Here is a 26,052-nt window from a genome sequence, read left to right as displayed (position 1 = left end):
GTGCTTTATAAATGATAATAGCTCCAATCAAAATATTTAGCTCATGCACGTACCTGCCAAGGCTGGTCTGTGTTGATAGTAAGCCCACATGTTCCCTCATCCTGGTAGGCAAGATCATCTCTTCTCTCCCACATTCAGTGCTCTCATTTGCTAAGATATTTGTGTTAAACTGTGATAAGGCAGATTCATCAGTGTCATGTGAGACACCTTTAATGTTGAGCGAGGAATCTGAATTTAACCTCTTTATATCTGCAAGGAAAACATGAAACACTGCATTATTTGGCTTCAACCAACAATCCAACACCTAGGACTGGATTCTCACTACAGAGGCAGGTAGCTCAAATAGGGAAATCACCACCAACTTCCATGAAAATTTGGGTCTCAGGCCCCAATATTCACCTGGATGTGGAGAAAGGGTGGAGTGCATGTCAGTGGCCGGGGAGCTCAAGTTACATGGAAAGAGAAGATTCCTCTCTACTTAATGGCAGAAAGTCACTAGAACCTTTTCAATTCCATTTCCTGCTTCACAGTCAGCCAGTGGTTGCAGGGTAGGGCAGAGGGGAAGAAGAGATGGGAGGGGGCTAGCGCAAAGGGATAGCAGGTGAGAACACAGCAGAAGACCGTGCCATGGTGACCAACTTTTATGAAATAGAATAAGGGACACTTTGAACATGGGGTGGGAAGGGTCCTCATGATCATGAGGGGGTGGGTGTTGGTGACCATAGGAGCGGAGGATGGGGTGGGGGGGGGGGGGTGGAAATTGTGAATGTGAGAATGGGGAGGAATGGGGGGAGTTATTTCATCCTGAGTGAGAGGAGTGGGTCATGAAACTATAATCAAGGGTGGATTTGGGCTGTTAAGATCAACTAAAACTTATAACACATTTTGTTGAGTTACCTGCTGGTAACGTATTCATTTTATCTGCTGGTCAACTCACTCATTTGCAGTCCTGCTCAAATTGCTCAACAATCACTCACAAGTCTCCCAGACTCAGTTTCCCAAAGGCTATCCTAGAAATTACGGGAAAAAGGTATCCGTCAGAGGACATGGGAGAAACAGCCAATACAAGGGAACATTCCTTAAAATAAGGGACTGTTGGTCACCCTCGGCTTGAGGGACTACCAGAATTACTTCTGTTCCTCCTAGCCCACAAGCTGGAAACATATTTTCCTGCTAGATCTGGCACTTTTTGCCTCCAGCTGCTGGTATCTCCTCCTTTGGAAATCTGGTTTGCAATTTTACATTCAAATGACTGCCAATACATGACGCCCTGACTCTCATTTAAATAATGTAATTGTTGACCCACTTCTTTACAGTGCGTTCCTTAGAGACCTCCAAAACGCCATGCTAAAACTGAAAGTAGGTACATTCAGGGCAAGTTGGGTTTGGGCTTCACATTTTTAGCAATCTAAAAAACCCTCTCCTATATCCATCATTGGAATGGGGATTAAAATTCCTGTTATAACGCACGAATACCACGAAAACACACATTCAAAGGGTAGGACTGACTGCAATTCTGTACAATTACGTATCAAATTTAATAGCCTTCCAAGAAAATGTAGGTTTACTGGAAATGTACCTCGTTTCCCTGACCAACACTTTTGTCCGTTCCATTCCTGGATTGACTCACTCCTTCTCATCCTGTTAACCCGAGCATAATAGTCATTTATATAGAGCCATGTTCATGGGCCACAAACTAGGCTCAACCCAATTTGACTTAATCATCTGACAGCATTGCCATGACCTCTCTATGACTAAATCCTCCATTACTTCAGGATCATTTGGAGAACAAGGACAAGACCTAACCTCTCCCATCACAAGACATTTCCACAAAGCTCATCCCCCACATATTTCTTAATGATAGTAAATTTGAGGCCATCCACGCGAATTCTTAAGTTGATTTTTGTCCCTTGAGAGGTATATCACCAGAGAATGTTGGAACTAAAGTTGTCAGCATCCCATGGGTGTCAGCTGCTCAAATTCAATGTTTTTTTTTAATTGTCAGAGTATTATCACAGGAAATTTGTTGGTAGATTTTTTAAAATAGTTACAAGATTCCGATTCTGAATTCTGAAATAGTAGTTGTAGAAAGAAACAAGAACATTGTGTATTAAAAAGTTTGCGTAAAGATAAAGTAGGTTTTTGGATTGTGTCATTTGGCTATATGGTTTCTGGCATTTCTCAATTGTTTCACTTTAGTGTTCGACAGCCTGGGAGAATACATTTTCTACAGAACCTTCATTCCACAGATATGAAGCTCTACTCCATGGAAGTCATGATTAGGAACCATGTGTAGCCAGAAGCAACTTCTATTAATTGTCACTGGTGATAAATTTCATGGTGTCCTTTAAGAGAAAATTCTACATATCTTCTCCTAGCTTTTTCTGATTAGCAGTTAAGGAAGGTAATAATGTGAGACTACAAAGTACCTATCACTCTATTGTGTTGAGAGATAATTGAGTAATTGGCACAAGAAGGCCATCTTCTCAACCTTGCCCTTTGCCCAAGGTGTGGTAATCCTCCAGTTAAAATAACCACCCAGTCACTCTTTCCCCTCAAAGCAGAGAACAGCCTATGGTCATCTGGGACTTTACCTTACAATATACTTTCTTTTCAAAAGTAAAGGAGTCCATTATGATCACTCCTTCCCGATTTCTTAATGTTATTTGAAAAACATTCCACGAAGAATTAAGGAATGCATAAATTTTTAAAGCGCCATTGCCTTAATTAAAACCATAGAGGTTTACTGTACAAGAGTGTGCCCTTTAGCTCACTCTCTGTGCATCCTTTGTTAAACCACTCTAAAACAATGGCAAGCATCTTTCCACCACTTTTCACTGCTTGAATTACTGATGGACTATTTCCTTAAAGGATGAAACTGCCTTTGCCTCAACCCCTCTGTTGGCAAAGTATTCCATGTTTTAACTGTTATCTTATAAACAAGCTTTTTCTACCCTTACTAAAATAAAATCATGCAGATGCTCAAATCTGAAACAAAATGCTGGAATTGCTCAACAAGTCAAGCTCCATATGTCAAGACAAACAGGTTTAATTCGGACAGAATTTCCCCAGAACCCTCAGTGCATTGACCTGAGAAGTTAGAGATATTTCATGGAGCCTGCAAGCAAGGTAACTGAATTAGGTGGAATGCAAAATTTTGATTTCCTAATGATGCGTTGAGATGCAGAGATAAAGTCACTGGCATGTGTGCAGCATGTTGAATCTTACAGCAGACTGTGGCAGCCTTATACTTGCAATATGTTTGTATGCCATGAATATTCATTAGCACAAAACATTTTTTAATATAGCCCTATCATCAAGATAAAATCATCAGTTCAAAAGAATCTTGTTGCACCTGGTTCACATTTGTTTAAAGGTGGCATGTACCAGTTGACTTTGTGCAGTAGTGTCTGGAGTCAGTGGTTTTCCTCATTAAATGCATGAACACTCAATAGAGTGAACAAAAAAAACTATTTCTTCCGCGATAAATAAAATGTCCTTAACTCCCCTGTAACCATCAACATGTGCCAACCATGAAGCCTAGCAAGTGGATCCTTTCTGGGAACTGAACTTTCAGGATGGCCAGCAAACTGGTAACCAATCAGATTGACTGACAGCTTCCAACCCATGACATAGGTAGGAAAAGGGATGGGGATATAAAACAGAAATTCAGAGAGTTAGGGTGGAAGCTTAGGGCTAAAACAAGCAGAGTGGTTATCTCTGGTTTGTTACCTGCGCTGCAGGATAGCATGGAGAAGAATAGAAAGAGAGAGAACATTTGAACTCGTGGCTAAAGGGATGGTGCAGGAGGGAAGGGTTCAGATACTTGGACAATTGGGGCTCATTCTGGGGTAGGTGGGGCCTCTACAAGAGGGATGGTCTGCGCCTGAACCAGAGGGGAACTAATATCTTGGGGGGAAAATTTGCCAATGCTATTCAGGGGGGTTTAAACTGATTCAGAGGGGGGATGGGAACCTGAACTGTAGCTCCAATGTACAGGAGGATGAGAATAGGGAGGTCATGGATAAGGTTTCTAGGTCACAGCAGTGTATTGGCAGGCGGGAGGGTGGTTTGAAGTGTGTATACTTTAATGCGAGGGGCATACGCTAAAAGGTGGACGAACTTGCAGCCTGGATTGGTGCCTGGGACTTTGATGTTGTGGCCATTACAGAGACATGGATAGAGCAGGGACAGGAATGGTTGTTGCAGGTTCCGGGGTTCAGATGTTTCAGTCAGAGCAGAGAAGGTGGTAGAAGAGGGGGAGGCGTGGCATTGTTAGTCAAGGACAGTATTACGGTGGCAGAAAGGACGCTTGATGTGGACCTGGCTATTGAGGTAGTATGGGCTGAGATTAGAAACAGGAAAGGAGAGATCACACTGTTGGGAGTTTTTTTATAGGCCTCCAAAAAGTTCCAGAGATGTAGAGGAAAGGACTGCAAAGATGATCCTGGATAGGTGCGAAAGTAACAGGGTAGTTGTTATGGGGGACTTTAACTTTACAAATATCGATTGGAAAAGCTATAGTTCAAGCACGTTAGAGGGGTCAGTTTTTGTCCAATGTGTGCAGGAAGGTTTCATGACACAGTATGTAGATAGGCCAACAAGAGGTGAGGCTACATTGGATTTGGTACTGGGTAATGAACTAGACCAGGTGTTAGACTTGAAGGTAGGTGAGCACTTTGGTGATACTGACCACAATTCGGTTACGTTTACCTTAGTGATGGAAAGGGTAGGCATATACCGAAGGGCAGAAGTTATAGCTGGGGGAAAGGTAATTATGAGGCTATTAGGCGAGATTTAGGATACATAGGGTGGAGTAGGAAATTGCAGGGGCTGGGAACATCTGAAATGTGGAGCTTATTCAAGGAGCAGCTACTGCAAGTCCTTGATAAATATGTACCTGTCAGGCAGGCAGGAAGTGGTCGAGTGAGGGAACCGTGGTGAACTAGGGAAGTTGAATCTCTGGTGAAGAGGAAGAAGGAGGCTTATGTAAAGATGAGACGTGAAGGCTCAGTTAGGGCACTGGAGAGTTATAAATTAGCCAGGAAGGAGCTAAAGAGAGAGTTAAGAAGAGCTAGAAGAGGACATGAGAAGACTTTGGCAGATAGGATCAAGGAAAATCCTAAAGCTTTCTACAAGTATGTCAAGAATAAAAGATTGGTTAGGGCAAGATTAGGGCCAGTCAGAGACAGCAGTGGGAAGTTGTGTGTGGAGCCTGAAGAGATAGGAGAGGCACTGAATGAGTATTTTTCGTCAGTATTCACGCAGGAAAAAGTCAGTGCAGTCGAGGAGAATACTGCGATACCAGGTAGTAGGCTAGACGGGATTGAGGTACATAAGGAGGAGGTGTTGGCAATTCTTAAGAGTGTGAAAATAGATAAGTCCCCTGGGCCAGATGGGATTTACCCTAGGATTCTCTGGGTGGCTAGGGAGGAGATTGTAGAGCCTTTGGCTTTGATCTTCATGTCGTCATTGGCTTCAGGTATACTGCTGGAAGACTGGAGGATTGCAAATGTTGTCCCCTTGTTCAAGAAGGGGAGTAGCGACCATCCTGGGAATTATAGACCAGTGAGCCTTACTTCTGTTGTGGGCAAAGTTGTGGAAAGAATTATAAGGGATAGGATTTATAATCATCTAGAGGGAAATAAATTGATTAGGGATAGTCAACACGGTTTAGTGAAGGGTAGGTCGTTCCTCACAAACCTTATCGAATTTTTTGAAAAGGTGACCAAAGAGGTGGATAAGGGTAAGGCAGTTGATGTGGTGTATATGGATTTTAGCAAAGCGTTTGATAAGGTTCCCCATGGTAGGCTATTGCAGAAAATGCAGATGCATGGGATTGAGGATGATTTAGCAGTTTGGATCAGGAATTGGCTAGCTGATAGAAGACAGAGGGTGGTGGCTGATGGGAAATATTCAACCTGGAGTTCAGTTACAAGTGGTATACCTCAAGGATCTGCTTTGGAGCCACTGCCGTTTGTCATTTTTATAAATGACCTAGATGAGGGTGTAGAAGGATGGATTAGTAAATTTGCTGACAACACCAAAGTTGGAGGAGTTGTAGACAGTGAGGATGGATGTTACAGTTTGCAGAGGGACACAGATAAGCTGCAGAGCTGGGCCGAGAGGTGGCAGCTGGTGTTTAATATGGAAAAGTATGAGGTGATTCACTTTGGTAAGAGTAACAGGAGTACAGAATATAGGGCTAATGGAAGGGCTCTTAGTAGTGTTGATGAGCAGAGAGATCTCGGGGTACATGTGCATAGCTCCCTGAAAGTTGGCACCCAGGTTGATAAGGTTGTTAAGAAGGCGTACGGTGTGGTAGCTTTTATTGGTAGAGGGATTGAATTTTGGAGCCGTGAGGTCATGTTACAACTGTACAAAACTCTGGTGCGGCCGCACTTGGAGTATTGCGTACAGTTCTGGTCGCCGCGTTATAAGAAAAATGGGGAGGCATTGGAAAGGGTGCAGAGGAGGTTTACCAGGATGTTGCCTGGTATGGTGAGAAGGTCTTATGAGGAAAGGCTGAGGGCCTTGAAGTTATTTTCATTAGAGAGAAGAAAGTTACGAGGTGACCTGATTGAGGCACACAAGATGATCAAAGGATTGGATAGGGTGGACAGCGAGAGCCTTTTAGCTCGGATGGTGATGGCTAACACAGGGGGACATAGCTATAAATTAAGGGGTGGTAATTATAGGACGGATGTCAGAGGTAGGTTCTTTACTCAGAGAGTAGTAAGGTTGTGGAATGCCCTGCCTGCAGCAGTTGTGGACTCACCAACTTTAAGGGCATTCAAATGGTCAGTGGATAGGCATATGGATAACATTGGAATAGTTTAGGTTAGGGAGTCATTACATTGGTTCCACTGGTCGGCGCAATATCGAGGGCCGAAGGGCCTGTACTGCACTGTAATGTTCTATGTTCTAACCCATCCAGGCACAGCGATGGAGGAGGCACTGTGCCTGTGCCCAAGTCCAGGGACCACACTTCAGGTAACAACCAGGGGTCCAGTGACTGAGAGGGTAGGAAGGTTGGGCAGAGGGAGGTATAGAAAGTGGGCTGGAGATCCCCTCCTTGAGGGGAGAGCACTTCAAATCTGAGGGGGCCTTCAGATAAAGGTGCCCCTCTCCCTTTCCACCCCAGATTGAGGCTGAAGACATTTTTCTGCTTGGCACCAACACAACCAATGCCTGGAAGCCTAAAGATTGAGGCTGGATGGGAAAAGGTCCTTACCTTAGCAGAAGCGTAGGTGGGCTTCCCATCCAAGGCCACCCCACCATAAAGTTGTGTCTGCATCCGGGATTCCATTCATGCAATTTTACACTTCCCCTTGCCTCAGAACCCACTGGGGGATGTATAAAATCCTGGCCACATCAACACAGCGTTAAGATCCCAGTTGATGTGCCTACTGGATGGGAATTCCCAGAATAGAACCCTGGCTTAAAAGACTAACTTTTTTTTTGAAAATGTGGATAAACATTCAAAGAACAGCCAATTAGCTTTTAACAATGAGGAAAAAAAACATTTATTAAACATGACAAGTTTGACCATAATTCAATTATTGGAAGAGATTCAGAAGGACAGAATTAATGTCTACTTAGAGGCAAGGACTAATCAGGAATAGTCAGCAGGACTTTGTCAGGGGAGATCACATCTAACAAATTTGGTTATATTTTTCAAGGAGATGACTAGGTGTGTAGATGAGGATCGTGCATTTGATGTAGTCTACATGGACTTCAGTAAGGCTTGTGATAAGGTCCTGCATAGGAACATAGGAATTTGGAGCTGAAGTAGGCAATTCAGCCCTTCAAGCCTCCTCCACCATTCAATCAGATCATGGCTCATCTCTCCCTGGTCTCAACTCCACTTCCTGGAGTTGGTTTCTTGCCCATGACTCCATTGTTCTCCTTCTGGTTGAGCTGGAGAGCTATGTTCTCTCTAGCTATTAAACTCCTTCTGCAAATGAGTTTAGGTAAGCTAAAAACATTTGCACTGAAATCTTGCTGGCATTTATGCAGGCAGGATCTTATGTTCCCACTAGTGGTGAAGGTGCGTTCAATAGGAAACTGTTGACAATGGTGGGACCATAAGATCCTACCACCAGCGAGCGATGTGCCACCTCTCACTGCTGCAAAATACACAGTGAAGGGGGAGGAAAATCCTACCCAATATCTTTTTCCTACAGGTGGGTCCTAGTTACTAAGCAACAGCTCATTCTTTCTCCAAGCTCTTGTTTACCTTTCACATTGTAACTCACTAAGCACATTGGAAACAGTTTAAACTGAAATCAAAATCTCCATACACACAATGTATTTTTCGTTTAACATGAATCTAACTGGAGCTTTGCCCTTTCTTACAAAGAAACACTAAATTAAAATCACTTAAATCTATATCTCATTTCTATCTAACAATAAAATATAGATCACTTAAAACCACCTCTGCTTCCTGACAGCAGAATCACAGAATTGTCACAGCACAAGAGGGGGTCATTAGGTCCATCATGCCTGCCATGGTGTTCTGAAAGAGCAGTTCACCTAGTCAGTTCCCCACCATCCTGCACATACTTCCAATGATTATCCAATTTCTTCTTGAATGCTCAATTCAACCTGCCTCCACCATACTCGCAGTGTTTCCCAGACCCTAACCACTCACTGCTTGAAGAAAATTAGACATCCTGAAGGCCTGATTTCACAAGGCAATTAAATATCCAACTTGAAAACCAAATGATAGAAGATATTTCTTTGTTAACAAGGAAGCTGCAAGCTTCAGTTTCAAGGTTACAAGATTTGCATGATTTGATGCCTGAGTTCCATGAGTCATTAGTTACTGGGTAATACCATGTGGGGGTTGGTTGGCTAGATGGATAGCAGGTGGATCAGATGAACTTCAATCCCTCTTCTGGCTGAGGTAGACTCAGACCCTGCCTTCATGCACTTTGCTGTGGTTCAATGAATAATAATCTGGAAGGACCTGCCTTTTGGCAAAGAACTGAAGAAAATGGTAAGATGAAGCAGCAGAAGGAAAAAAAAACAAGTATTATGAAGAACACAAGAGAGAGGAGAAGGATATGGCCTGTTAAGCCTGCTCCACTATTTAATACGAGTCAATACTTGCAGCAAGAAAGCATTGGGATAGTTGAGTCTGGAGATGACAAAGGCAGGAATTAAAGTTTGAGTTGCAGATGGGCTGAGATAAGGGTAGAGGTGCTGTTCTGGAGTAGTCTTTGTGATGGAAAAGATGTCGGGTGGCCCCTCAGTTTAGGATCAAGTAGGTTATGAAAAGGTTGTGTACATTAGTCAATAAGTTAATCAGTGCTGTGCAAATGTCTATGTTAAAAATACTGGAAAGGACTGAAATAGAACTACTTCAAAATGGAGTGGCCATTTTGCCACTTTGCTGCCCACTCCACTAATCATCTGTATAATTTTGGAACTTACTGCTATCCTTTACACTATCCAATGCAGAGCCATGTTTTTCATTTTAATTTCAGATTTTTAGCAGCCGCTGTCTTTTGCTTTTAGATTATGTTGTGAAGTATTTCTATTACAGTCCTCCAATACTGCACAGTATTGCACGGGACGGCACAGTAGTTAGCACTGCTGCTTCACAGCTCCAGGGACCTGGGTTCGATTCTGGCTCAGGTCACTGTCTGTGTGGAGTGTGCACATTCTCCTCGTGTCTGCATGGGTTTCCTCCGGGTGCTCCAGTTTCCTCCCACAGTCCAAGAATGTGCGGATTAGGTTGATTGCCCCTTAGTGTCCTGGGATGTGTAGGTTAGAGGGATTAGCGGGTAAATGTTAGGGATATGGGGATAAGGCTGGGTGGGATTGTAGTCAGTGCAGACTCGATGGGTCGAAGGGCCTCTTTCTGCACTGTAGGGTTCTATGATTCTACTCCAAATGTGGTCTGACCAGAGCCTTATAAATCCTTAGCAGTACATCCCTGCTTTTGTATTCTAATCCTCTCGAAACGAAAGCTAACATTGTATTTGCCTTCCCAACTACCAACTCAACATGCAAGTTGACTTGAAAAGAATCCTAAACTAGGACTCCCTGGTCCCTTTGTGCTTCCAATTTCTGAATTCTCTCCCCATTTAGAAAATAGTCTATGCTTCTGTTCTTCCTACCAATAGAACATAACAGCGCAGAACAGGCCCTTCGGCCCACGATGTTGCACTGACCAATTAAAAAAGCAATGACCCTCTAACCTAAACCAATCCTTTTCCATCCATAAACCTATCCACGGATCTCTTAAACGCCCCCAAACTAGGCGCATCTACAACTGCAGCAGGCAGGGCATTCCAATCCCTCACCACCCTCTGGGTAAAAAACCTACCTCTGACATCCGTCCTATATCTACCACCCCTTAATTTGAAGCTATGCCCCCTCGTGCTAGCTTTCTCCATCCGAGGAAAAAGGCTATCACTGTCCACCCTATCTAAACCTCTAATCATCTTATATGTTTCAATAAGGTCCCCTCTTAGCCGCCTTCTTTCTAACGAAAACAACCCCAAATCCCTCAGTCTCTCCTCATAGGACCTTCCCTCCATACCAGGCAACATCCTGGTAAACCTCCTCTGCACCCTCTCCAATGCCTCCACATCCTTCCTATAATGTGGGAACCAGAACTGCACACAATACTCCAAGTGCGGACGCACCAGAGTTTTGTACAGTTGCAACATGACGTTGCGGCTCCTAAATTCAATCCCCCTACCAATAAATGCCAAGACACCGTATGCCTTCCTAACTACCTTATCTACTTGATTCCCAACTTTCAGGGATCTATGTACACATACACCTAGATCCCTCTGTTCATCCACACTATTCAGAGTCCTACCGTTAGCCCTATACTCTACACATCTGTTATTCCTGCCAAAGTGAATTACCTCACACTTTTCCGCATTAAATTCCATCTGCCACCTCTCAGCCCAGCTCTGCAACTTGTCCAAGTCTCTCTGTAAAAGTGCATAACCTCACACTTGTCCGTCTGCCACTTCTTTGCCCACTCTCCTAACCTGTCCAAGTCCTTCTGCAGCCTCCCTTTCTCCTTAATATTATCTGTCCTTCCACCTATCTTTGTATTATCTGCGCACTTAGCCACAGTGCCATCAGTTCCTTTATCTAAATCATTGATATACAAGGTAAAAAGTTGTGGTCCCAAATCTGACCCCAGCTGCCATCCTGAAAAGGAACCCTTTATCCCCATTCTCTGCCTCACACCAGTCAACCAATCATCTAAATATGCTACCACCATGGGCTCTTACATTACTCAGCAGCCTCCTGTATGGCACCTTGTCAAAGGCCTTCCAGAAATCCAAGTAAATAACTTCCAGTGGCTCTCCTCTGTCTAATTTGCTTGTTACCTCCTCAAAGAATTCTAATAGATTTGTCAGGCATGACTTCCCCTTGACAAAACCTGCTGATTTCACTCTATTTTACCATGCACTTCCAAGTATCCCAAAATCTCATCCTTAATAATGGACTGTAAAATCTTACTAACGACCGAGGTCAGGCTAACCAGACTGTAATTTCCCATATTCGACCTCCTTCCTTTACTCACCTCCCAGATACTCACCTCTGCCCTGTGACTCTCTTGAATTTTCACTATGTTACTGGTGTCTTCCACCATGACAAATGACGCAAAGTACCTATTCAGTTCCTTTGCAATTTCTTTAAACCCCATTACTACGTCTCCAGCGTCATTTTCTAGTGGTCCAATATCCACTCTTGCCCCTCTCTCACCCTTTATATATCGAAAATAAACATTAAGTGCTGTAAGTTCCAGGGTTATGGAAGCTGATGTGAAGGAAGGTGGGATTAGAATAGGCAACTGAGTGTCTTTGTGTCAGCATGGACAAGATGGGCTGAATGGCCTCTTTCTATGCTATATCATTTCCATGGTTCTATTAATCATGCAACCTACCAAAATGGGAGGTGACCTACCATTAGCTGGTGGCAGGGTCTACTGGCCCTGCCGTTGTCAACAAGGTTTCCCGTTGAACGCACCCCTTGCCATTGTGAAACCCATAGTGGGGGCGCACCGTCAGCACCACCAGAAGAACTCTCTGGTCTGAACTGCAAGGAAGTTCCAGCCATGGTCATGATCTAAAACGGTAACTCCACAGATGCTGCCAGAGTATTTTCAGAATTTTCTATTTTTATTATTTCACTGCATATATAGAGACAAAATACAGATAATGGCCAGAGCGGGATCGGAAATTCCCATCAGAAGTCAATGACTTTTGGCTGCCTCCTGGAAGATCCCAGCCAATATCTAACTTACCCAGAAGTGATGCAGAATTAAACAAATTAATGAATAATTCCAATTTACTGTAAAATATCTTAATATTGAACATTGTACACACGACACACATACACACACACATTCAGGAAATAAGGAGCCACTTACTTTCTTCTGGATGAATCACTTTGTCAGGCAAAAGATTTCCCTGAGAAGCGACTTTAAATAATCTTGCACGAGCATTGCTTACTCTTTTAATCTCTATTGGGTCCAATGGTGGTTTTGGAATGGGTGTTCCTTCATCTTTGGAAGGAGAAGTAGGAATTTTTGGTTTCTGTTAGAGTAAAACAAGTTGTAATAATTTAATTAAGTGAAATTCAAGGTTTTGAAATCTCGATAAGTGCTCCTATTAAATTCAGCATACAACAATCACCTACATAAATAGAAAAGAACTTACCCATATAAATTTATTATTTAAAGATTTTGCATATTTTTGTGTGTTCTGCAACATGTGGAATGTTAGAGCTATACACTATAAATTGGCCACTGAATATAAACAAGTATTTGAGATGAAGAGTTCTTCTTTGCCTTTTCATTCCGTAACAGTGCACAGACCATGGACAAATTCTCTCTATCTAATTCTGTTTTGATCAAACTCTCCAGTTATTGCCATGTATAGCCCTTGGGTCTCATTTCCCTTTTAGTATCCTGCCTCCATATGTTTTTTGATCTACCTTTCTTTCTCTTTCTTTGCGAATTCCATGCGAGAGCTTGCCGTACAATGTCGTCCCAGGGCTCCCTCAAAATATGGTCTATCCAATTCCACTTTCACCTTTTGATTTGGAGGACCACTGGGTCTTGTTTTGTCTCCTCCCATAGCCTAATGTTATTGATGCTGTTTGGTCAGCGTACCCTAAGGGGGCTTCTGAGGCATTTGTTGGTGAAGAATGTGCAAGTTAGGTGAATTGGCAACGCTAAATTTCCCCTTGGTTTCAGTGGAATTGGCAAGGTAAATAGGTGGGGTTGCGGGGATAAAGCCTGGGTGGGATTGTTGTCGGTACAGACTCGATGAGCTGAATGGCCTCCTTCTGCACGATAGGGATTCTATGATTCTGTTCTACGATTGGATTTTCATCAACGTTGTTTTGGTGACCCTCCATGTTTCAGAACCTTAAAGGTGAACAGACTATGTTGGAATTGATGTTAGTTAGCTTTGAGGACTAGGTGATCTCTCTTGATTTTTAGAGGTTGTGAAGATGCATAATATGTTTGCTCCAGTAACATTCAATTTGCCAAATTTTAAACAGCAACCATTGCTGCTCAGTATGTTATTTTCCCACACCAACTGTGTGGCAAGAGTGAGCTTACTACTTCTGCTGGTAGTTTTGAACTATAGATATAAACTATGAACCTGATAAAAACTGAGCTGTGTTTATAAATGCTGGCCAGTTATCTCCCTCCCTATTTGCCCCTGCACTGAGTGGTATGTTGTCTCGATTTGGAGTCACAGGGTTTTTACTGATGGGAAAGAACATAACTCGACGCCAGTAATATAAGATAGTCCACCAAGCAATCCAGTAGAGAATTCAGAAGAAACATTTTTAACTGAACAGTTGTAAGAAAGTGGAACCCCTTTTGCAGGGAGTGGCTGAAGTGAATTAAATAGATGTATTTAAATCTTGGCTCAACAATTACGTGCGGGAGAAAGGAATAAAACGTTACAATAATAGATTTAAATGAGGAAAAATTAGAGGAAGCTTGATTGGGACATGAAATGACAGCATGGACTGGTGGGGCCTAACAGCCTGCCTCACTGTTTCATAACCTATGTAATCATAGCTGCTGCGCCTTGCCATTTACCTTGGTATAAACAATGGGTTGAAAATGCATCAATATAGTTTTATAATCACACAGTGCATTTACCTACTTAGCTATATCACTGACCCTGAATAGACCCTTTCTCTACTTCTATTTTAAAATAATTTTACGACAATTGACTTCACTGTCTTTTGCTATACTCACATGATCAAGTGGGCTGAGACGGGCTCCGGATATGGGTCTTGAATCACTACCTTCAAAACTCCGAGCATGGAGGCTGTAGAAACAAAGCATGGGACTTATTTCTTAGGGATTCTTCTCTTCAATTTGAGCTCCTTTATATGTTAGGTTTAAAGACAACATAAAATACTAAAACAAATTATCTGGATCAAAACATTTAAATGTTACAGCTTTGAATATTAATTCATGATCTTTTGAGAAGTCAAGACAAACAATATACTCAACATTTTTTTGAATCAAAGTCATTGCATGGGCAACACGAGCAAGCTGACTGGAACACCAAAGTCTTGAGCCATCAGCTGGGTGCCGTTTTCCCACAAATGACCTCAGATGCTACAAATCAAGAAACAGATATTACCCCACCCCACATTAAGTTTGATGATATGATAAATGCAGTTATGAAGACTTATTCATGAAATGATTTATTTCCTTCCACCCCTTTCAAGTCAAATTTACTCATTTATGTCTCAATTTTAAAATTATTGCATACAGTGGATTGCAATCATTAAAGATTCCTTGTGTGTACGTTGTGTCTTTACTTGACGATGGGAATCTGCATAGTTCTATATTCACTTCCCTTTTTGAGCAAAAGGTCAGTGAGAGCACTCCTTCCACCCCAGAAGCCTTGGATGAACCTGTATTTGAGGTCACCACTGCAGATGTCAGAGCAGCTTTCTCGAAGGTCAGCCCATGGAAAGCCTGGATGGAGTACCCAGACGAGCACTCAGATCCTGTGCGGATCAGCGGCCGGGAGTATTCGCAGACATCTTCAACCTCTCCTTACAACAATCTGAGGTCCCTATCTCCTTCAAAAAGGTGACCATCATCCCAGTATCAAACAAAAGCCAAGTAGCGTGCCTTAATGATTATCGACCCATGGCTCTGACATCCATCATTGTGAAGTGCTTTGAAAGGTTAGTCACGGTACAAATAAATTCCAGCCTCTCGGATTGCGTGATCTACTACTGTTCGTCTACCGCCGCAATAGGACCACAGCACATGCCATTTTTCTGGCCCTGCACTCAACCCTAGAACACCTAGGTAATAAAGACACTTATGTCAGACTCCTATTTATTGACTACACCTTCAACACCATTATTCCTACAAAACTCATCTCCAAACTCCGTGGCCTGGGCCTTGGCTCCTCCCCCCATGACTGGATCCTGAACTTCCTAACCCACAGACCAGTAAGAATAGGCAACAACACCTCCTCCACTATCATCCTCAACACCGGTGCCCGATAAGCCTGTGTCCTCTGCCCCCTACTCTACTCCTCATACACCTATGATTGTGTGGCCAAATTCCCTTCCAACTCAATTTTCAAGTTTGCTGATGATGCCACCATTGTGGGTTGGACCTCAAACAATGATGAGACAGAGTACAAGAATGATATCGAGAATCTGGTGAACTGGTGTGACGACAATAATCTTTCCCTCAATGTCAACAAAACAAAGGAGATTGTCACTGGCTTCAGGAAGCGTAAAGGAGAACATGCCCCTGTCTAAATCAATAGGGACAAAGTAGAAATAGTCGAGAACTTCAGGTTTTTATGTGTCCAGATCACCGACAACCTGTCCTGGTCCCCCCATGCCAAGTTAAGAAAGCCCACCAATGCCTTTACTTTCTCAGATGAAGGAAATTTGGCATGTCAGCTACGACTCTTACCAACGTTTACAGATACACCACAGAAAGCATTGTTTCTGGTTGTATCACAAGTTGGAACGGCTCCTGCTCTGCCCAAGATCACAAGAAACTACAAAAAGTCGCGAATGTAGCCCAATCCATCACACAAACCAGCCTCCCATCCATTGACTCTGTCTACACTTCCCTCTGTCTCGGAAAAATAGCCAGCATAATCAAGGACCCCACAAACCTTGGACATACCCTCTTCCACCTTCTTCCATCAGGAAAAGGATACAAAAGTCTGAGCAGAAGCAAATTACTGTGGATGCTGGAATCTGAAACCAAAGTGTCATCTGGACTCGAAATGTCAGCTCGTTTCTCTCCTTACAGGTGCTGCCAGACATGCTGAGAATTTCCAGCATTTTCTCTTTTGGTTACAAAATCTGAGGTCACGTACCAACCGACTCAAGAACAACTTCTTTCCTGCTGCATCAGACTTTTGAATGGACCTACCTCGCAGTAAGTTGATCCTTCTCTCCACCCGAGCTATGACTATAAAAGGTTCTAGCAGAACTAGAGGGCACAGCCTCAAAATAAGGGGGGTGGGGGACAGTTTAGAACGGAGTTGAGGAGGAACTTCTTCACTCAAAGGGTGGTGAATCTCTGGAATTCTCTGCCCGTTGAAGTGGTGGAGGCTACCTCGCTGAATATATTTAAGTCACAGGTAGATAGATTTCTGACAGACAAGGGAATTAAGGGTTATGGGGAGAAAGCGGGAAAGTGGAACTGATCCACTTCAGATCAGCCATGATCTTATTAAATGGCAGGGCAGGTTTGAAGGGCTAGATGGCCTACTCCTGCTCCTATTTCTTATGTTCTTATAACACTACATTCTGCACTCTCTTCTTTCCTTCTCTAATGAACAGTAAGCTTTGTCTGTCTAGCGCGCAAGAAACAATACTTTTCACTGTGTACTAATACACATGACAATGATAAATCAAATCAAACCCTCCCATAGGATAAGCAAAAAAGTCCCCTGCTCCAATCCTATGCCAATATAACCATTCAAACCCTCTTTCAATTCACTCTACCAATAGTAGCACAAGTTTTCAGCAGTTTTTCTTGTCATGGACCTCAGCACCACATTGCTCTTCTTAATTCAAGCTTTTTTATTGCTGATTGGCTTAATCTTGCCCCAGGTATTTTGCCATTAAGAACTTGTGCATAATTTTGTGCATTATTGCAATATCAGTATTTTGTTGTATACAAGGCAATGACCACCCTTTTTATCACTTTGGTTTGGTTTTTCTCACATTTAAAATAAAATTGAGCTGTAATAATGCTTTTGCCACTTCTACCCACCTCCGAAACAATGTGGACATATAAAATAAATCTGGAATCATAGAATCCTTACAGTGCACAAGGAGGCCATTCAGCCCATCAAATCTACACCAAACACAATCCTGCCCAGTCCTTATCCCCATAGCCTTATGTATTTACCCTGCTAGTCCCCCAACACTAAGTGGCAATTTAGCATGGCCAATCAATCTGATCCGCACGTACATCTTTTGACTGAAGGAGGAAATTGGAGCACCTGAAGGAAACCCACGTAGATACAGGGAGAATGTGCAAGTTCCACATAGACAAGCCGGGAATCAAACTTGGGTCCCTGGCAACAGTGCTAACCATTGTGCCACCATGATGATATTATGCTCAACATTTATAATACAGACATACATTGAAATGAATCTTGTTTCTACCTGAATGCAGAGGGGGGCCTATTTTCAGGTGCACGGGAAGAGGTAGAGCCAAAAAGTTTCCTCTGATCGTCTTTAGGTGTAAATGGTCTTTGAGTCTTTAAAATTCTCAATGAAGAACGGGCCTCACTAATGATCTCAGCACTGGTCTTCGGTTGAGATGGTGAACCTCCAATCACGGTGGCAGGTTTTACAGTGCTTTTAGTTCTTGACGACTTCATCTTCACCATGACAGATGAACAGCTCTGAAAATTTTCCATATGACAAACAGAAACACAAGCAAAAGAAACAAAGTACCAAAATTAACAATCAATGCCTCAGTGGAAAAAATACTAAAAATTTCATGTCCTTCTATTTACCTTAGAAATCAATTTCCCTGAAAATTTAACAAGCAATAAAATGCTTAAAGCAAACCAAATCTTTAGATGTGCAACAATACAAATGATCAAAGGAAAGAATTGCAATTATGCAAAGGTTTGTAATTAACCTGCCAACGCTCCCTTATTATTACTGGGTAAAAGCACTGAATTTTGCTGGGGTAATTCATTATTTTTAATGTTGACGGCGCTGTTCCCACCAATTCTATTTCTCTTTCACCACTACAGATCATGAACAAATGGGATTAGTAAAAATTAGCATCTGCTCTACTTCACTTTTGTTTTATATTCCTGAACATTAACTGAAAGCTCTGGCTGTATAGAGCTCTTGAAGCTTAATTGTGACAAATGAGCTGACAGTGGTTTCCAGGTAAACAACAGGTGTTTCAAGATGGCTCCCTAGAAAGCCCCTCACCATGCATCATCTCTGCCCTTTCTCCACCAGTTTCCTCCTTTACATTGTTAGACTGCTATTTTAAGCCAATGTGTGCAATCCAAGACTGTACTCTGTTTCCTCAGCAAGCACAAGATCATGCCTCAAAATTTATGATCATGCCTTAAAATTTTCTTCCCAATTCCTGGAAACCGGACTACACTGCAAGTATGACTCGGTTTCTGTGTCTCCAATCTGCTGCTTCCAAATAACTCTAATCGGCTGCAACCCTCTTCCACAGATGAGCCTATCAGTCCAGTTCCTGACCAGAGGTTGATTCATCTGGGCCAAAGTACTCTCTCATTTCTGCATCATATGGTTACTTCTGATTTCCCCACCATTCTTCTGTCCTGCAATTGTTTCTGTCACCTTCTGGATCTTCATTCCCACAAAAATATCTCCATCAGTGCATCCTCCATCATTATACCCTTTAATTAGTGTTTGGACTTTAATCTCCCTCCACATCAGTCTCCAATTTGGTGAATGTTCCATGAACTCTGCCCTATCTAACTTTTATTAACTTTATCCCACCATATGACTTTTTTCTTTAACTTTGGATTCCCATTTATTGTCTCCTCTCTATTTGTGATCTACTAACTTGATAGATGTATCTTTAAAACTACCAAGCAATCAATGATTAAAACATGAACTTTGTGTCCAGACACATGTACATTTTGGCCGCGGCTCTCAAACTGAGGGCATTATTTCTATTTCCGTTTATTTTTTACTACCCCTTCCCTATTTTGTTTCCACTTTATCCCTGCTACACCATTCTCACCTGTCATCATGAGCCTTTAAATTTCTCCCATTCTGGGTATTTTATCCTCCAAATCCCCACCCCAATCTGATAGCACTCCCCTATCTTTCTACTCTGCTGCCAATGTCCCAGATGTCACTCTATTTTAGATAAGTTTACAGATTCCTTCTGTGCTTCTCTTGGCATATTCAAAAAGGTCCATCAAGGCTCTTGTTGCTTCATCAGCGACCCCATCCTACTTTCCTACTCGGGAGTTGCCAACCTCCTTCCCATCAAACTTATTCTTCCCAGTTTTGATCCTTAGGATTCTGCTAACATCTCAGCTTTCGTCACCCATCTCCCTCCAGAATCACAGATGATTATCTGCCCTCCCTTTTATTTCCATCCTCCCCATTTGATCTGCTTAAAATATAGCGGTAAGTGAAAGGTTATAGGGATCAGACACAAAAATGCAGCACCAACAACACTCAAGAGGCTTGACGGCATTCAAGACAAAGCAGCCCATTTGATTGGTGTCCTATCTGCCACCTTGAAAAATTTATTCCCTCCACTACCGGCAAACAGTTGCCGCAGTGTGTATCTTCAACAAGACGCACTGCAGGAACTCACCAAGGCTCCTTAGGCTGCATCTTTTAAACCCAAAACCATCGCCATCCAGAAGGACATGGCAGCTGATGTATGGGAACACCACCTGCTGCAAGTCACTCACTATCCTGACTTGGAATTGTATCACTGTTCCTTTATTGTCACTGGATGAAAATCCTGGAACTCCCTCCCTGACAGTAGTGTGGGTATTCCTGGAACACCTACATTGCAGCTATCAATTCCTTCGTTGAAGGAGCAGCACTCCGAAAGCTAGTGGCATTTACTACCAAATAAACCTGTTGGACTTTTACCTGGTGTTGTGAGACTTTTTACCGTGTTTACCCCAGTACAACACCAGCATCTCCACATCATGCCTGCCCAATGCCAGGGTTCTGACATGTGTTTCAGGCTGGAAATAAACTTGCAGCTGGAGGGGTAGGATCCCATTCTCATGGTCCTTGGAGGTACGAACGACATAGCTAGAATGGGGAAAAAGGTTCTTGCAGAGAGTTTTAGGCATGAAATTAAGCAAGAAGCTAACTCACCACCATTGTCTCAAGTGCAAGTAGGAATGGGCAATGAATGTTGGCCTAGCCAGTGAAGCCCAAATCTGATGCCGTTCCAGGCATGCCCTCCTGTACTCTTCACTGTACCAGGAATGACCCCCTTGGCTCAACGGTAATGGGGGTTACGCCAGATTGTGAGATTGCAGATTTGCACACAATTCTGTTGCTGATGATGGTCTATAGCATCTCATGGATGATCAGTGTTGAATTTGCAAGATCTGTTTAACATCTATCTCATTTAACATTGGGGTAGTGACACACAACATGATGGAAAATATCCTCAGTGCGAAGATGGGACTTCGTCTCCGCAAGAACTGTTAGGTGGTCACTCCAATCAATACTGTCACGGACAGATGCATCTGCTACAGGTACACTGGGGAGGATGAGGTCAAATAGATTTTCCCTCTTGTTGGTTCCCTCACCACCTACCAAAGACCCAGTCCACCATCTACATCCTTTAGTTGTGGTGCTACATGATGATGGACATTCAATGCGGCCTTGAATTGTGTGTGGAAGTTAGGTGAGAAGAGGGAATTCACTGAGGGGAGGGCAGGGCAGTACTCCTTTGCTTCTCTAACTTATTCACCCAAAGCTTCGTTTCTCCTGTTCTACAGGGGACGAGGTGAGCGCCTAGTAATATCCAGTACATGGTCAAGGTTCATTTTCCCAAGGTTTAAAATAGTACTGGAGTTTGTGATAAGATTAATAAAAATCTAAAAGAAAACAAATAATTGAATAAAATAATTAAGTAACAGTTAAAGCTCATAAATATGGCAACACAGGTGATGTGTCAAGGCTACAGCATGTGGGATCTCAAGGATACAGGTGATTGTCCAGGGTAAACACATCTGCAGTGAGTGTCTAAAGTTTGATGAGCTTTGGCTCAGAATCACTGAGCTAGAGTCTGAGCTCCGACACTTCGGGGAGGGCAAAAATTACTTGGACACTTTGTTTCAGGAGGCGATTACACTCCTTAGGACAGAAAGCTAGGGGCATTTACTACCAAATAAACCTGTTGGACTTTAACCTGGTGTTGTGAGACTTCTTAATGTGTTTACCCCAGTCCAACGCCAGCATCTCCACATCATACCTGCCAATGCCAAGGACGTATGTTCCAGGCTGGAGATAAACTTGCAGCTAGAGGGGTAGGGTCACATTCTCATGATCCTTGGGGGTACGAACAACATAGCTAGAACGGGGGAAAAGGTTCTTGCAGAGAGTTTTAGGCATGAAATTAAGCAAGAAAACCTCCATCCGCGTTATTACCCAACCGCGTGCAAATTGGAATAGGGTAGTTAAAATTAGGGAGATAAGTGGCTCATGGACTGGTGCTGGAGAACTCAGTTTCAGTTCGTGGGGCACTGGCATCAGAACCGTGCTGGGGGACCAGTGTTGTTGCAAACCACATAACGAGTGGAGAAGGCTTGAGACTAAAGAGAGGTTTGGAACAACGTCCATCTGGGCTGCGGTTCGGAGCGGATGACGTCACTGGCCGCCCGTTGTTATGGCAACCACGGCCATTGTTTACCTCACGGATCTCCCAGCATGCACGGCGCCGCAGCCGTTTCCCTGGTGACCGAACACAGCCAGCGGAGCTGCTCTGCTCCACACAGTTACTCGATGGTAAGAAAGCCTCCGTCCAGCCTCCCAACCCCGTCCCTGCCTTATCGACACCTCAGCCTTAGGGATGAATGATATTTATTTCCAATATTCTCAATGATTTAGAGAAGAAAGGGGGGGGAATGGAGAATCGCCTCAACACCCAGCCCAACTTACTAAATTTGAGCTTCAGAGTTTCTGCCAAACTGAAACTTCCGATGTCCAAGACACGAATGTGCCCAGGGTTTACAACTAACCCCTCGCTCTCACTTGTGAAAATGTTGTCTCATAGCCGAGCTCGGGCCTTGCACCAACTGTCACGCGGCGAACACTCGACAACCGGCTGACGCGCATGCGCCGCCGGTATCGGCGAGTCATCGTCACGGGGCACGTGCTGGTGTGACGTCATTGCACAGCTCCTTCCTTTGGATCGATGGTGGCTGCAGCCCTGAAAATGACAACTTCACCCATGGCACTCAATGTTAAAGCCAGAACTGAAATATTTCAATGTACATGTACACCATTGTATTGAACCCAAGGCGGCTGCAGTCCAGAAAATCACAGCTTCACCAAGAACAGTCAGTGTTAAAGCCAGAGCTGAAATATTTTATTTATTATTGTCACATGTATTGGTATACAGTAAAAAGTATTGTTTCTTGTGCAATATACAGTCAAAGCATACCGTACATAGAGAAGGAGAGCATGCACAATGTGGTGTTACAGTAATAGCTAGGTTGTAGAGAAAGATCACCTTAATGTGAGGTAGGTCCATTCAAAAGGCTGATGGCAGCAAGGGAGATGCTGTCCTTGAGTCGGTACATGATCTCAATGTTTTTGTGTCCCGTTCCCAATAGAAGAAGGTGGAAGAGAGAATGTCAGGGGTGTTTGGGGTCCTTGATTCTACTGGCTGCTTTTTTGAGACAATAGGAAGCGGAGACAGTGTCAATAGTTGGGAGGCTAATTTGAGTAATAGACTGCGCTTCATTCACGACCCTTTCCCTTTGTAGTTTCTAGCGGTTTTGGGCCGAGCAGGAGCCAAACAACCAGAAACAATGCTTTCTATGGTGCATCTGTAGAAGTCGGTGAGAGTTATAGCAGACATGCCAAATTTCCTTACTCTCCTGAGAAAGTAGAGGCATTGTCGGGTTTTCTTAACTGTAGCATCTGCATGGAGGGACCAGGACAGGTTTTCATTGATCTGGACGCCAAGGAACTTGAAGTCCTCGACCGTTTCTACTTAATCCCCATTGATGTAAACAAGGGCATGTTTCCTGAAGTCAATGACTGTTTCCTTCATTGTACTGTACGTGTGCAGCTTGACTAACTTGCAAAATGAAATGAATCATTGAACATAACAAAAATACTGAAATTAAGCTGAAATATATTGAAACTAAATAACACCAAATCACCCAATCAGCTTGTACCTCACAGAAATTCTAAAACTCATGTTCATTGTTTTGCTTGCTTTCCCACTCTGTCTCCTATCTTTTGCAACCTCCATCTCCTTTCCCACTCTGTCGTGCTCTCTCCTTTTCCATTGTTCCTCCCTCCCCTTCTGTCTCCCCAACCCATGATTCTCACTCTCTCTCTCTCATTTCCCACTGCTTCTCTGTCTCCTTTCTGACTTACACTCTCTCCCACTGTCTTTTGCTTTCTGCCTCGCTTTTCCACTCTCTCTCTTTCCAGAGCCTGGTCCACTTGCTGTCAGTTTGTAGCATCTAAGCCCCTGTCTCTTGGGGCACCTGAAAGAAACTGGACAACAATGGAGCCAAAGATGAAGAGCATGGAAGAAGCCAGTGCGCTGTTTAGAAGGCCAGCGGGTTCTTGTCCTGCACTCTTGTTCCAGGGACTTTTGGCCTCACTTTCTTTGTGCTGCCTGGGCCTCAAGTGATTCCTGTGGTGGCTCCAGCATCAGAACAAGGTCCAGAGTTCAACATAGGGGTGAGGGAAATGCAAACGGCATAAAATCGAAAATGGCACAATACAAAAAAAGTCCCAAAAGTATAAACAACTTTACAGTGAAATGACTTAAGGCAAGGTAACTTATAATGAAGACTTATAAGATTGAGGGATGATTTGATCAAGACCTTTGAAAGTTAAAATGAGATACATACAGAGACATTGCCTGGAATTCTCTGATCTTGCCTGCAGCTGTGATTATCCAGTCCCACTGCTATGAATGGAGAATTGGCTGAGTGCCAAAATCTCTGTACTCACTGGCAGTCTGAGCGGGAGACTGGAGAACTTGGCCACCATTTCCCCTGGTGGGGCATTCAAGAACAAGGAGGTACAACTTTCAACTTAGACAATTCAGAAGTGAAATCAAGGAAGCATGGTTGTTTTTTCCTCCCACCCAAAAGGGTTTGAATACTGGGACCATTGAAGCTTTCTGAAATGAGATGCATCATACATTTTTAATAGGTAGGGTATCAAACGGTATGGAGAAAAGTGAATAAATTGAATTGAATTTCAGATCTGCTATGATCTAATTGAAAGGCAGAGCGTGCTTGAGTAGTTGGATCATGTGCTCCTGTTCCTACAGTGCCACCCAACAAAGCAATTGCCTGGTTGGGTCAAGTCTTGAAGTCACTGTTGGTACTGATGCATGTAGATGGTTCAAATAACTTTCTAAGACAGTAGCATATTTCAGGTCTTGGTCGATATTTAGATTTTCACGCTCATTGTTATCTCTCATTCATGATCTACTCAATAAACCCCTCTTCACTGTAAACTATTCCTGCATTTTTCTTTCAATTTTGATGAAAGTGTTTGTTCCGTTGTTTATCTTATATCTTGTGTATTGCAACACAATAGATTTTTTTGACAATTTCCACAAGGCATACCATTTAGAAAATACTCTAAACGTAAAATTTTGGTAATTTCATTTGAGGTTTCTAATTGCCTTGTCCAAAGCCTTGTCTGAAGTGACCTGTTCAAATTTAGAATGCTTTTCATTTAAGTTTTTATCTATCAATTGTTATGAATTTATTCAATGCATGGTTTTTCTTATAATTTTCAAACAATACATATACAGACAGTCACATACATACATAGTCTAAAAAGCAGAATGAAAGCCATTTTCCTTATTTCCTTTCTTAGCCTATTAAATTGTCGTCTGTTGTAGGAAAAATGCTTGAATCCGTAATCAAAGAGGAAATAGCGAAGCATCTTGAGAAGAATTGCTTGATAGAGCAGATGCAGCACAGATTCGTTAAGGGGAAGTCGTGTCTGACAAATTTATTGGAATTCTATGAGAATCTCATTGAGACGTATAAGATGATGAATGGGATGGATAGGATAGAGGTGGAGAGACTCTTCCCGCTCAGAAAGGATAGTAGGACTAGGGGGCATAGCCTCAAGATAAAGGGGGGGCGGTTTAGAACAAAGTTGAGGAGGAACTTCTTCACTCAAAGGGTGGTGAATCTCTGGAATTCTCTGCCCGTTGAAGTGGTGGAGGCTGCCTCGCTAAATATTTTTAAGACGCGAGTTGATGGGTTTTTGATGAGAGAGGGGATTAAGGGTTATGGGGAGAGGGCGGGAATGTGGAACTGAGCCACAACAGATCAGCCATGATCTTATTGAATGGTGGGGCAGGCTCGAAGGGCTAGTTGGCCCACTCCTGCTCCTATTTCTTATGTTCTTATCTTCTTATGTGTCTAGTGCGGTGGATAGAGGGGAACCGGTGGATGTGGTGTTTCTCAATTTTCAGAAGGCGTTTGATAAGGTGCCGCACAAAAGGTTGTTACAGAAGGTTAGGGGACATGGAGTTGGGGGTAAGGTGTTAGCATGTATAGGGGATTAGCTGTCAAATAGGAGGCAGAGAGTGGGTGTCAATGGGTGCTATTCGGATTGGCGGTTGGTGACTAGTGGAGTGCCCCAGGGATCGGTGCTGGGGCCTCAGCTATTTACCATTTATATAGATGATCTGGAGGAGGGAGCTGAGTGTAAGGTGTCAAAATTTGCTGATGACACAAAGATAAGTGGAACAGCAAATTGTGTGGATGGTGTAGAAAGTCTGCAGAGGGATCTAGATAGGCTGAGCAAGTGGGCGAGGAC

General features: G+C 43.1%; 1 protein-coding gene across 3 annotated transcripts in view; it reads right to left on the bottom strand.

Moving 5' to 3' along the window:
• armc2 (armadillo repeat containing 2) overlaps positions 1–22,320 on the bottom strand; it is a 146,177-nt gene extending 123,857 nt beyond the window's left edge. Inside the window, exons 1-5 of one of the 3 annotated variants that reach the window (XM_080192867.1) lie at positions 22,174–22,320; positions 17,683–17,924; positions 14,264–14,336; positions 12,410–12,575; positions 54–249 (exon numbers count right to left, since the gene is read on the bottom strand). In XM_080192867.1, coding sequence (XP_080048993.1) covers positions 54–249; positions 12,410–12,575; positions 14,264–14,336; positions 17,683–17,909 — 662 coding nt within the window. In that variant the 5' untranslated portion in view covers positions 17,910–17,924; positions 22,174–22,320. Of the gene's footprint in view, positions 1–53; positions 250–937; positions 1,011–12,409; positions 12,576–14,263; positions 14,337–17,682; positions 17,925–22,173 lie in introns of those variants that run through there. The other 2 variants (XM_080192868.1, XM_080192869.1) reach the window with 2 other exon arrangements.
• Positions 22,321–26,052: the final 3,732 nt, after the last annotated feature.

This window comes from Carcharhinus amblyrhynchos, chromosome 7 (genome assembly GCF_965287045.1).
Source record: "Carcharhinus amblyrhynchos chromosome 7, sCarAmb.v2.hapA, whole genome shotgun sequence".
NCBI classification, from domain to species: Eukaryota; Metazoa; Chordata; class Chondrichthyes; order Carcharhiniformes; family Carcharhinidae; genus Carcharhinus; species Carcharhinus amblyrhynchos.
Note: the sequence above shows the minus strand (reverse complement) of the source record. Positions and strands in the feature narration are given on the sequence as shown.